This window comes from Melospiza melodia, chromosome 1 (assembly GCF_035770615.1).
Source record: "Melospiza melodia melodia isolate bMelMel2 chromosome 1, bMelMel2.pri, whole genome shotgun sequence".
Taxonomy (NCBI): domain Eukaryota; kingdom Metazoa; phylum Chordata; class Aves; order Passeriformes; family Passerellidae; genus Melospiza; species Melospiza melodia.
In genome coordinates, this window is record NC_086194.1 from 112,932,933 (window position 1) to 112,946,550 (window position 13,618).

Below are 13,618 nucleotides of genomic sequence, written 5' to 3' on the forward strand. Positions count from 1 at the left end.
TGAGGCTGTGTAAATTTCTGTATTTTTACAGGGTCTTTCATATTCATGTGCAGCTACCATTAACAAGATTTCTAGGAGATGCATCATGGAAAAACGTTTTTCAGAAACCATTTGGTCTGTTCCCAAGCATGACACAGGTGTTAACCAAAATACCCCTCCCCAAAAAAAAAAAAAAACAACTAAAAAAACCCAAAAACACCCTGGCATTTGTCACTCCATACTCTTGCAGGTGTCAGGGAAGTTCTCAGGTATCAGATTGCTCACTTCCCCTGGAGTTCTTTTCCATGGTGAATGCCATCTCATCCTGGTAACTCCTTTCTGGTTCTTGGGGTTCCATAATATTTTGTGCAGCTGCTTGAAGTTACAACAGGTTATCTTGAGGAGTTGTTCTGGGATTGGAACCAGAACAGTTTGTTCTCTGGGCATCAGAGATGGGCAGAGTTCCTGTAGCCACTGTCCTAGAGCCTTTCCATGCTCGATTGCCATCCTCATGCAGTGCTTGTCTGCAGGGTGTACAGAATCTCAGGAAGTTTTCTGCTCCTGATGTGTTTGAAGGACAATTTAATAATAAATTAATAATAGTATTTTGGTGGTTAAAGCAGTTGCTGAGATTGCAGAAAGTCTGTGTTCACTGTCTTCATCTGAAAAGGAGATTGATTTCCTATTTTCTAACACAGTGACTTAGTCATTGAACTGTTCGGAGGATTTGTACTCAATAATTTTATTAAATTTTATTGAATTTTCAAAGAGTTGAGGCCTAGAATGGGTTTAGGTTTTTTCAGGAAATGAATGAATCAGCTACTGATTATGCCTGTGACTGTTTAGATGTTCTGTGTGGAACAGAAGTATCAGTGAAAAAATAGAGAGGAAACTCCTTTTACAACGACCTTATAACCCAGAATTAAAAAACAGTTGTGGGAGGGCTTGGTTTAAATCTTGATCAGTGGTTGATAAAATCAATTTAAAATAGGATCACTTAGTACAGTACAAGTTGTGTATCTCAGGCTGTTGTCTTGCCAATGTTCAAATAATTCTGTAAAGCTTTGGGAATGCTCTGCACTAGGTATTCCCAATGATGGTGCTGGGAGCATTTTCCTGGAAGGTGAAGGAATTGAATTTTATTTTCCTTGAACAGAAAACACAAACCCTTCACCTTGCACTTCTCGAATGCTACCACCCTCAGATTTATGAACACAAGGGTGATAGTATTAATGCCTCAGAAGAACTGTGAATCTTGCATTTGCTTTTTTATATTTTACTTTAAAAATACTTGGAGACTGAACTTGGGATTGAAATTAGTCACACTTTTTTTTGAATTTTATTGCTAAAAACCATAAAATCAAAACCCAATCCCGATCCAAATTCTAAGGAAAACTTAGCAAGAGCTAGACAGGTGAATTGCTGTCTGTGCTGGAGTTTGTGCAGTGTGTTTTATAAGAGGACAAGTGGAAGGATAATTTCTAAAATGAGTGCAGCAAGGTTCATCAGAGTTGTACTAGAGACCTCTAAATTACCTTAGAACCCAAGTGCCTATAATGTAGACACCTGTTAAAGCTGCTCAATTTTGAAGTTCACATAAAAGGAAATAAATAATAGGGTAAGAACACAGATTCTAGAACCGATGTGGATGCACTACAAGTACATACATTAAAATTAATTTTTAAATCTCAGTTTAATATAGACTCCTTGTGCCTGTATAAGCCACAATCAACACCTTAAACCTGAATGCTAAATCAATTAGCTGGTTCAGGAGGCACAGAGAGATAGTAGTCTGCAGTCGAGGAATAACCACTTGTGTGCAAAACTGCAGTTGTTATTTTGCAGCTGTGTGATACAGCCAACCTGAAAATAACAGCAGCATAAACTGAAGTAGTGAAGTCCATCTGGAGTTGAAAGTTTGCAGCAAGTGATAAAAGAAATGTGCTGCACACTTGCTTTGACTGAGAAATATTTGCTCTGCTAATGACAAGAGAAGCAGTAATTTTTAAGTTAATTAGATTCAGCCTTTCTTTTAATACCATTTGGTGTACAGAGGAGGTTACCTAAAGGTGCAATTCAAAACCTCAAAAGAGAGGTTCCCACTGAGAGCAGGTGACCTTATGGAAATTACAAGATGTAATTCATCATAGTTAATGTGGGTTTGGACTACATGACTGGAGAGGTCTCACTCATATGTAGTTTGATAACAGGTTCCCATTGTCAGTAATAATTTTTACAAAAAAGAGAAGTTATAATATGCTTATTACCTTTCTTCCACATATAAAGCAGATAATTTTTTTAGTCAGATGTCTGACATGTAATTTACAAGCATCTTAAAAACACATTTTAAAAGTGCATACAGTCCGCAATTTTTCATGGTAGTTTTTATATATTAAACTGAGATTTAAAAAATAATTTTAATGTACTTGTAGTACATCAGCATCTGTTCTAGAATCTGTGTTCTTACCTTATTTTTTATTTCCTTTAATGTGAACTTCAAAATTCGAGCAGCTTTACCAAGTGTCTGCATTATAGGCACTTGGGTTCTAAGGTAATTGAGGTGCTGACAGCTGGTTAGACCTGTATTTAGACAAACTTCTAGGCTGTAATGCTGCTCTGTTTGTGTTTGTATTATTAGAAATACATTGGTTTTGGCTTTAATTTATTGTGAGATTCTCATGTGGTGTTTCAATTACATGATTTCCTATTTTTTTTCATCCTGCTTCTGTATGGAGTACATGAGCACTGAAGGAGCATTTACTTCATGTTACAGTTTGGCCCTGTTTCAATAGAAGGCTCTATGTTTTCTCTATTGTATTAGGTCCCACTTGGAAAACAAAGGGATTCCCTCCCCTGTCCCCACCCAGGGAAGTTTTTTGTTGTGTTTAAGTAATTTTCACAGCTGCAGGAGATGGGAAGGTGATGTTTTTCCCAGTTTAAAGATGAGGGAAAGAAAAGGTGTTGGCAGAAGTACGTAGAAGTACCTGATAACTTTAGGATTTCAGTATGAAACATTTGGGCTCTGATTTTTCAGAGCATTTTCTCTCCTGAAAACAAAAAAATTACCTCCAATTCACTGTAAATTCAAGTAGAGGAGTAGAGATCATATGGGTGCTACTCTTAGAAATGCTTGAAACTGTATATCTCCACAGCTGTTAGTGGCATTTTGTAGTGACATAATCTTTTAGTCACTGTTGAGCTATTGCAGGACTGTGGATAACTAGCTGAAAAAAAGGGATGAGAGAAGCTTCCATTATAAATTATGTGAGCTTATTTTGTCCTGAAAGTTAAAAAAAATGAATCTTATGATGCTTGAAGAAATGTGGTACCACTGACTTTTGTTCTACAATTTCAAGAAGTATTTTTCTCACATCTTGTATAACCTGTCTGAATTTGTGAGCTAATACTTTCTTCTACCTTTTTAATTATGCCTCATATGCTGTGCTCATTATAGATGATGCAATAAATAGGGCAGGGAGAGGTCAGACTGTTATCCTTCATGGTGTAATCCTGATTGATCTATTCATCCATGACTTGAATGAGACATAAATCTTCAATTTTTTTCAGAGAAAATATGACACATAATATTATCATACTCTAAGGTGTATGCACAGAGAGGCCTAGTTGAAGATCAGAGACAACCTTCTCTGTCACTTTCTAAATTTAATGCTAGATTATTTTTAACCTTATTGCTCTTTTAACACTGAGGCTGCTTCTGTGCATGTAATAGCTTTCACTTTCTAAAAAAGCAAACTGAGCTGAATTTGGCGATCTTGATTTTGTGTGTGTGTGACTCAGTGTAGCTCTGCTTGTAGACATGAATCTTAAATTAAACCATTTAAGAGCTCTGTCAAGGGTTTGTTCCTTATGCTGCCTCCATGTTCCCAGGGCAGAACTGCAAGGATTCTCTCTGCTTCCCCTTATGTCTGTATCAGTGGCCCTTAGCCTTTCTCTTAGGATGATTAACGTGCTTGTCCTGTTTGTGGGCTCGTAGATGCGTGGGAAAACAAAACTGATGAACTGTTTGATTTCCAGATGTTTAGCAATGAGCTTTGGAATTACTTTTCCTGTCCAGGCATCTCCTGAACCACTTGCAGCTTCTGCTTGCTAACCTGCAGTGAATCTTGAGGTTTTGTCCAGTCTCTTCTGGAGGCTATGTAAAATTCTTGCGTGCACTAGTCCTATTGTAAGGAATTCAAAGCATTTCTAACTGTTGCATATGGAAATGGAATTTTTCCAATATGGAAAAAAAATTTTTTATTTGATTCTTTTAAACCAGATTCTAACAGGATTTATCGTGCAAATCTGTACTTCCTGAATTGGGGCTTATTACATGTTCTTTCTTTCCCTTTTCCTACCCAAGATTTATTTATTTTCACATTTGTCTGATTGCCTTTGCAGCTTCTCATCTGATGTCTCTGCCAGCCTCTTGCTTTCCCACCTTTTTGCTCAGTGGTTACATCACAGTTTGAATTTCTGTGTCTAGTCTAGCAAGTCCTAAACTCCCTTGAATCTCTCTCCATGCTCCTCAGTGTTTATTTTGGTAAAAAAGAGTGACCTCAAGTCAGAATCATGGTTCTTCTGCATCAGATTTAGGGACATTCTTCTGCTGTGCTGAACAGGTCATGGATTTCACTCTCCCTTCTAGTGTATGGATCTGACTCCTGTGAGAATATCCACCTTATGTAGGGAAGTAATGGCAAGAGCTCTTGCTGATTTAGTTGGGTATGTGTGAAGTCTCTTCCATGCTGTAATGAATGGGACTGGGACCTCCTTGGAAGGATGTAAAAAATTCAACATTCTCCTTGGAGACCATTGGCCATGCCCAAGGGATTTGTCCTGGGAGAACTTGGCAGCCAAGTAGCAGCCTTGGGTCTGGGGAGAGATGGAGAGACTGTGGGTTAAGCAAAGGAGGTGATGAACCAGAACTCAGGGCAGGACCAAAGGTGTGCTAGGAGCCAGAGGGGAGCGAGCAGAGCTGCCTGTGCTGCCTCACCTGGAATATGGCAGCTCCCTACTGCCAGGCATTCACAATTCAATGTGAAGGAGGAGCTTTATTGAATAAAACCTTGGTGCTCTCTCACTTATGATTTTTGTCTCCCTAAAATTAACTATATCCTACATGGTAATCTGATGGAATCCTGAATATTTTCTTGAATTTAAAGAAATTCTGAAACTCTGGGATTTTTCTCCTTTCTTTTTGAGCAACTCCAGACACGTGCATATTCTAGCTGTCATTTTTGTGGATGCTGAAATGTTATGGATGGATTTTTGTGGGTGGCAAAATGTATATGCCTGGCACAAAAGTATTCCAAATTTGATATTTTTGCTCCCAAAGCACAGAGCTGTAAAAAATTCCTGCGTAACAAGCTTTCCAGAATTTTGTTACCCATGAGCTAAGCCATTTTGGCTGTTGGCACAGAGAAATTAGGGGAAAAAAGTGATCTTAGGCAGATAGTTGGCTTGGAAAATTGCATTCAGAAGCTTTGAAATTTCACAAGATTGTAAGAGTGGAAGGCAGCAATCTCTTACAGCAAAGATCCATAGTCTACAGTGCCAGTGCCAAAAGCAGCATACAAGGCAATTTGAATAATATGCATTTTTGCATAATGTGATGTGGGTTTGAGCTGCAGCCTTGTGAGGAAAACATGTGTGAGATGTCCTTGTTCCCAGCTCTTGGCTTCCTCCTGGTTCAGCACTGCCACGTGGGCCAGACTCTGCCATGAGGCGGTCACTGGTGTCTGTTTGCTCCGAGCTTCCACAAGCACTGCCTTCTGACTTGGGCCACCACAGCAGGCTGCTGCTCCACTTCTTCCAGATTGCCCTTGAGATGGAAAGTGTCAGACAGCTTTGATAACGGGTTTTGCTATTGCTCCTTTCCGAAAGAGGTGCTGAGACTGCTTTCAGTGGGGTTTGTTGTTTGTGTATAAAAAGTAGTGGCTATGATGAAAAATATAGCCCAGCATTAGTAATATAAAAACTTTCACCAAGTTAGGAAAATAAAATTAGCTTAATTTACGGTGTCATCACTGTACTGAAGATTATACCAGTATTAATGAAAAGTTGCTATCTCAGTTAATTTAATCATTTTAGCAACCTAAAGCCATGTAGGAATACAAAGTTCAGTATGTCTTGTCTTTAAAAGAGCCAGTTCTGGTTTTGAACTATTTAAAGTGCTATTCTAACAACAATTAGAAACAGGAATGCTAAAACTGTAAATATTTAAGCATGCTAATTGATTGTATTGTGCAGGTAGGTTATGAATTCTTAATTATATGGTTTCTAATAAACTGTCTGCTATTGGTTTTGTGTAGATCATCCTTTGCAGGCTGGAAGTGCCAAGTGCAGGATAATTCAGTGAATGATGTGGACTATTTCAGCTTCTTGTTTTCAACCCTTATAGGTAATCCATATGTATGTAATAATTCAGAATTAACAAAATGAAATTTGTTTTGATAGTCAATTACTGAATTTAATTTAGAGTAAATGGTTTAGTAAGTACTTCCTGAAAGTAATTCTAATCTTGTTACATATTTTTGATATGAGATTTTATTTTCTTGTTCTGATTTTTGACACTCTGCTTTTACACGTTTCCATTTGGGCTGAGTATTTGCATACTTTTCCTTCATTCTAGCAACTTTTTCAGGAAAATATGAGGAAAACCTAAATTTAGCATATGACATATAAAAAAAGATTTTTTTTTTCCTAGCTTGAAGGAAATGCCTTTTATTAGCTCATAACAATATAAATGAGTGCCTCTGGGATTTCCTGTGAACGTGCTTACGCTCTTAAAAACATTCCATCAGAATAAAGTAATCAAAGTACGTTCAAGTGAGCTGGCCAAGGTCAGCGTGTGAGCAGAGCTACTTCTGCTACTCTATTCTTACTCAGCTATAAAAATAGTTGCATTCTGTGGTGATGCAACTTTGGGAAGTTACAGTGCTGAAAATGGTGTAATACTGCTGAGAAGTAACTCCCACAAACTTCTGCTGTGGTAAAAAATAGTGTGTTTTCTTTATCACCTCAGTTTTTTATAATGTTCAGATACTTTATTTTCAAAAATTACCTTTTTGTTGCTAAAATGGTAGAAAGAGTGCTGAACTTATAGCAGAGAAAATGAAAGCAAAGACCAAGTCACTCTTGTGGAGTGGTCATCCTGTTTTACTAAGACATCTAATACCTATCTAGAAATAATAAGCCAAAAGATTTTTTTTTAATACCTGAGGCTATATTATTTATTACTAAGTTATTGGAAATATGTGAAGTAGTTTGCATTATATCCATGTTTTTATTTTTTTGGAGATACATATAGGGAAGATAGTAGGCCTCTTAAGGTGTTTTTATATCACATTATAGTACTATTGAGTTTTGAAAATATTTTTGTTTTCTTTCAAAAGTCAAAATTTGTACTTTAGTATACTTAGTTTATTAAACCAAGCAAGAGCTTTTAAGAAAAAGATGTTATGTTGACATAGTGTAAAAGACAGTGTTTGTCAATGATGCTGTTGAAGTAGAACACTGTTTGGCTTGTTTTGTGATACTGTTGTACTGCTTCTTCTTCCCCAGGGTTTTCCAGAGAGGAGCTGACTAGTCTCCAGGGCATTAGAGGAAAACCACACATTAGCCAGACACAGCTTTCACCTATCCGTCTTTACCTAACTGATCTGGACCAGTTTTTACACCACTGGGCTGTGACAGAGGTAATACATCAACCCTAATTCTAAATGACAGCATACAAACTCTGAGTGCTCTCCGTCCCTTTTCCACAGATGGCTAAATCCTGTCGTGATTTGAGTTGACAAAAGAATGAAAAATAGAAAAGCTGTCAAACAACCAACATTTTTCTGCAGCCATCAGATAATATTTTGAAGGAAGCTGCTTTAAAAGTTAAATGTTTAGACACGTAGTATGCAAAGTCATACTCAAGGAAAGATTGGTAGAAACCTTGGTGGGGATTCTTAAGCACTAATATTAGGACCAGCAATATATTTTGGCTTTCAAAAACAAATTAATTGTAAAAATACCAATTATAAAGAGTTTTCCTGAGGAGTAAATGCCACTATTAATTAAGAAGCACTTGCATTGAATAAGATTTGAACTTTCAAGCAATATTAATGTGGCTTTAGTCATTATTTTGAATAATTCCTGATTAGTTAACCAAAATATGCTGGGTATAGAAACTTCACTCTGAATTCAGTACCTCACATCATAAGAGCTGAAAACTTAATTTGTCTGTGAGTTCTAAAAGGGATTTGAGCCACCAGATTTTATTCAAAAGAGGTGCATTAGCTGTCTTTCTTCATTAGCTCTTTTTATTGTTCAGCTCACCAGAAACCACTTTGAGGTGTGAAATCATGTTGTAGTGACATGCCAATTTGACAGTATTTATGAAGTTGTAGTTCTGAATTCAATACGAAGAGTGAAACAGAAGGTTTTAGTTTTGTTTTTTCATTCAAGAAAGCAATATAGTAGATGTTTTCTACTTCATAGTGTTTAAATGATAATGTTCTGAAATTGATGCTAGTCTGAGATATATATGGAATGTGTGCTGCTATGTATTAGAAAGTATTTTAAGCAGGGCTGTTGTTTGGTAGCATGACTCACACACATTTTTAGGTGTCCTGCCTTCAGTCATTCAGCCTGTGGAGCAGTTGAATTGTCTCATTTGTTTTGCTTTGTCTCTTCTGGACAGTAATGAAGTATTTTTTCAACAAAATACCTTTCCCCAGTATGGAGGGATCAGAATACTCTCTTTCCTGTTGCTTCTGTGAATGCACAGAGCAACTGTTTGTTTCTCAGAGTTAACGTAATCCCATCCATACAGCATCTGAAGGATTTATGTACACCTTACCTGTTTCTAAAAATGTCACCTTTAATGTTTTCTCCTTCCTCTTTTTGCTTCTATTCAATAAATCTTTCAAAGTTGGCAGTGAAATAGGACTGTTTTCACAAAGGAAACAGTGAAGTAGTTTGATTTCTTTTTTGTGCCTTTGGTTCCTGATAGTGAGTTTGAGTCTTTTCTACCACAATGTTCAGTGTTTTGGTGCTGTAAAGGAGAGTCAGTGTCTTCAGAAACTTGAGACTCACTTTTCTTGAAGTCCCTTTTCTCAGGAAAGAGACAAGGTGCTCTTCCAGGTTGTTAGAAGGGGATGGTGGTCAGTAAGCAAAGAGCTGGATATCCTTGGTTACTAATGAAAGATTTGGACATCCTGTGGAGCACTGCACTACTTCTGCACTTATGTGTCAGCCCAATGTCTGTTCTGGAGACTATGTTATAAAAGAATAGGAGCAAAAATCCCATACATCAAAAGTCTGTGTGAAGAGGGATGAGAGCTTCTAGACCCACCTGATTTTGTAGGTGGTCAGTAAGCAAAGAGCTGGATATCCTTGGTTAATAATGAAAGATTTGAACATCCTGTGGAGAACTGCACTACTTCTGCACTTATGTGTCAGCCTAATGTCTGTTCTGGCGACTGTGTTATAAAAGAATAGGAGCAAAAATCCCATACATCAAAAATCTGTGTGAAGAGGGATGAGAGCTTCTAGACCCACCTGATTTTGTAGGGTCTTAACCAAAGAGAGTTCTGAACTGTTGCATTTTCCCAGTGAGGGTGGTCAAATACTGGAATGAGTAGCCTAGAGACATTCTGGTTCCCCTGTACGGATGTACTCAAAACCAGGCTGGACACAGCGCAGGGTGACTTGCACCAGGTGGCTCCACTTGAGCAGGAGCCTTGGCTTAGAGGGACTTGAGGACATTCCTTTCAACCCTAGGGATTCTGTGATTATTTGAAAGCTCCTGAAACAAAACAGATATTTTTGTTTCACCATGAACAAATCTCTTTGTTATTTTTGCTTTCTAGACAAAATGGAATTCACAGTATGAGTAAGGGTTTGTTTTCTTTTATTTGGTAGGTTTGTTACACTTCTATTTGATCTGAAAGTCAAACTGCCCCCACTAAAGGCCTGCCAGGTACTGCAGTGCTATTTGTGGTGTTCCCCCCAGGTTTGCTAGTTTTTTTCCCCCATGGAATTTCGGGAACAAAAACGTAGAGGCACCTCTTCAGTAGTTTGCTTTCATACTGGAGAAAATATAAGATAATCTTGCCTCTGATGCGGTAGTAATGGTGGCATATCTGCTTGTGTTACAATGAGAAGTGATCATTAGTATTGAGGCAACCACTTCCTTTTATGAATTGCAGAATTACATTCATTTCTCATTCATCTGGTTTTGATTTCAGATGCAGACATAGATATGGTAAATGATACATAAACAAAACCATGCTGATGCTCTTCATCTTTTAGATTACTTTTTTCTCTGTATTTAAATATCTAATACAGCACTGTGTTCTTTAAGTTTTAGGGGTTTTATCTTTTCCTCGTATGGGTACCATTCTCCAACCTCAAACATGTTGACCAATATAGTATAGAATGCTCAGTTTCTGAAAAAAAAATTTCTGGGGACTGTAGTCCATTAAAACATTGGGAGTTGGAGTCTGGACAAATTTTTAAAAGCAAGGAAGTAAAGAAGGAAAAGAAAAGACAAAGGCAAGCTTGTTAAAAACCTTTGTGTTTGGGATTTGCCACAAGCTGCACAGGAATACTTTTAGGAGATCAAGTAGTTTTCACTTGGTACTGAACAGGCTAATCCGCTCTCAAAAGGGGGGAAAAAACCCCTAAAGAGCAACAACAAAAAAATCCCAGCCAGGAAAGCAGAGCCCAGTGTTGCAGGCTCTGGGGAGAAGGAAACTGCCAGGAAATGACGAGGCTCTCCTAGGGTGTCTGGCAGCACAGTGTGATATGAGGGTTCTGTGTGCGTTGAGTGTCGGGGAGGTAGGTTTGGAGGCTGCCTTCTTCCAAGTGGAGATAGTTCAAGGTGTGATAGAATTTTGGAGTCAAAATATTTTTAGCTGTAGCAGCAAATTGCTTTATTTAGATAGAGAAGTACTACAGGAAATAATAAACCCTGGCTTGAATTGGTCATGCTTTTGGTGGAATTTGGTATAGTACAGAGCTTCGGAATGCTAACCTTTCATCTGTTCCCTTGCTGGATAAGGAAGGACAATGGTGATGCTGTAATGTTAAGCAAAATGTTTGTAGTAATTTTAAATACCTGCTAAATAAGAACAGGGCTTGTTGGCTGCAGATCAGGCCTCTACTCTATGTTGAGAATTGTTTGTTTGAGAGTTCTCATTATGTCGTTGTAATTCAGGATTTCCTCTCAATGGAAAAGTATTTTAATGTGGGTGAAAATAAATAAAGAACTCTGATGTAATCAGAATTTGATGGCCTGGTTTCCTATCAATAAATGAGATTAGTGATCAGATTCCTGTTAGTCCTTCCACCGTCTTCTTTCATTTCTTCCGCCTCTAGTTTTGTCTAAACCATTTTTAGTTTTTAGCTCTCTGCTGCAAAGAATAAAGTTGCAAATACCGATTTCCCATAAGTTCTATGAAAATAAGCAGGTGGAAGAGAAAAAGCTCTAGATTAGAGCAGGGTGGGCTATAACTCTGTTCCAGCATCCTGCTTGGCAGCACCCAGCCTGCAGGGGCTGTCCCTCAGCCAGCAGGGTGTCGGGGTCATGAAGCAGGAGCAGGGAGGGTGGTGGCACTGAGGAAGGGCCCCAGGTGGGAATCTGGAGGCCACAGCTTGTTGGCCTTACTGCTCACTGCTCCACTTTGTTTCCCAGTGCAGGGAAAGGTAGTCCCACCTTCCTGTCCATAGCTGTGCAATGGGTGATGTGTGTTTCTATGGGTAAAGAGCTGGAAGAGGGAATTCCATGTATAATGTATGCCTGTCAGAGATTTGGGAGAAAAAGCAGTGTGCCTCTGGAAAAAGGGCAACTTCTGGAAAGGAAAAGAATAACTTGAGGCATTTTCAAACAGCAGTTTGGACTTCTGGGGTGTTATTATAGCCAGGGTGCTTGGTAGGATAACAATAACAAATGCACTTGTGGATAGCAATGCAATTGTGGATAACAATAACAAATACACTTGTGATAGGAAGTAATGCTTTTAGGTAGTTTTTAACAAAACCTGTTTTCAGAGGGATATTGTTTGTAATTTGCTTTTCTTTTGACTAGAGAGTGGTTTGGAATTGGAATCATAGCAATCTGAAACCCAGTTTTTTTTTTTTGAAGCTTTTAAATAGTGATGATTTTCAGTTAAGAAACAATGCTTCAGAAAAGTGTCTCTTTAGAGCTATGCAAAGCAGCATTTAAAGGTTAGTCTTCATGATTTGTCTAAAAGAGATGTTAAATGTGGGAACTTTGGTTCTTTTTCTGGAGGAACTTCTGCTTAAAATTACTTCTGTCTTGTTGAAGCCAATTATTTAAAATCACCCCCCTGTAGCTGAAATAAATGGGACTCCAGAATAAATGGTTGCAGCCCGAGGGAAGAGCTTCAGCCTTGGCTCATTTTAACTGTGCCCATAGTGTTTGTCAGTGATATTGTTCACTCCCCTGTAATTGAATTGCTCTGCCAGGATGGAATGAAAAAGTGCCCAGAGAAATGAAGAGTTTAACAAGGTAACAGTGTATACATGGTAATTTCTGTTGTAATATTTGATGCTTGTGACGGTCGAACATTTCAGAGGGGAAAAGCAAATTATAATTTGAGGCTTTGCTTGAAGTCGAGATTCCAGAGCTGTATCGAGCCCACAGCTGACTCAAAGAAAGAAAATATTCAACCAATTGTTTGAAATGTTTAGGAGCAAGCACTAGGAAACATCAGCTGCTTTTAAAAGCAGACTTGATTTCAAAAACATGGAGATGCATGTGTGTAATACACTAATCTGTGTCCAAGCCTGTTCTGTCTTATAAGTGAAATACAGATGGGAAGGCTGGATTTGCACAGATGTGCTATGAAAAAATTACAGCTAATCAATAAAGGTAGCAAGTCAGTGGATATAAATTAAAAGCCCTGCAAGGATGTTTGTCTTGAGAAGTAAATGGTGGTATTGGAGTGCTGTATCTTAATTTGAAGCAGAGATTAATGCTTTAAAAAAACCCTAAATTTTTTTTTTTACATTTTAGATTTTTGAATTGAAGTTCCTGAAAGATTTCAGCTTGTTGTCTTTATTGAGATTTACAGGTCAAAGTTACATTAGGGAGAAAAGGCACCTGAGACTAAATAAGCTTCCTTCTAAATAAAATTCCTTCTAAACTAGGAATATAATACAATTTTAATCTTCTTTAAAGTAGACAAAAAATTCTGTATAAGCCCATTAGCATTTAGTAAAGCTGCATCCTATCCCAGCTTTAATGTTTAGAGGTGAAAATAATTATTTTCTTGGAAAGTAGTGCAAAGTTCAGAGAAAGAGAAGGGAAGGAATTTAGGTAAAAGGAATGCCTCCTAAAATTAATAAAGCTGTTTTTCAAAGGTCTCTTTCATAAGATGTAAAACTTAAAGCAAACAAAAAAGCACCAAAACCAGCCCCCACAGGTAAAACACAATCAGTAAAACACAAACTTCCAGAAAACATTAGCTGCTCTTCAGGCCAGTGCTCCATTTTACCTGCATCAAATACTTCCAGCATATCTTGTAACAGCTGGGAGCTCACTGCAGTGGTACTGCTCATAACTAGCATGAATTTACAATGCCACAGGTACTGTGCTTTATATTCAAATCCTGGCTTGTGA

At 37.9% G+C, this 13,618-nt stretch overlaps 1 protein-coding gene across 2 annotated transcripts in view; it reads left to right on the forward strand.

Annotated features, from left to right (window-relative positions):
* The window catches only part of TEX10 (testis expressed 10), a 54,064-nt gene that overhangs the window by 29,880 nt on the left and 10,566 nt on the right, over positions 1-13,618 (forward strand). For both annotated transcript variants that reach the window (XM_063164675.1, XM_063164685.1), the window contains 2 exons: positions 6,294-6,382; positions 7,546-7,679. In XM_063164675.1, the coding sequence (XP_063020745.1) occupies positions 6,294-6,382; positions 7,546-7,679 (223 nt within the window). The remainder of the gene's footprint in view (positions 1-6,293; positions 6,383-7,545; positions 7,680-13,618) is intronic.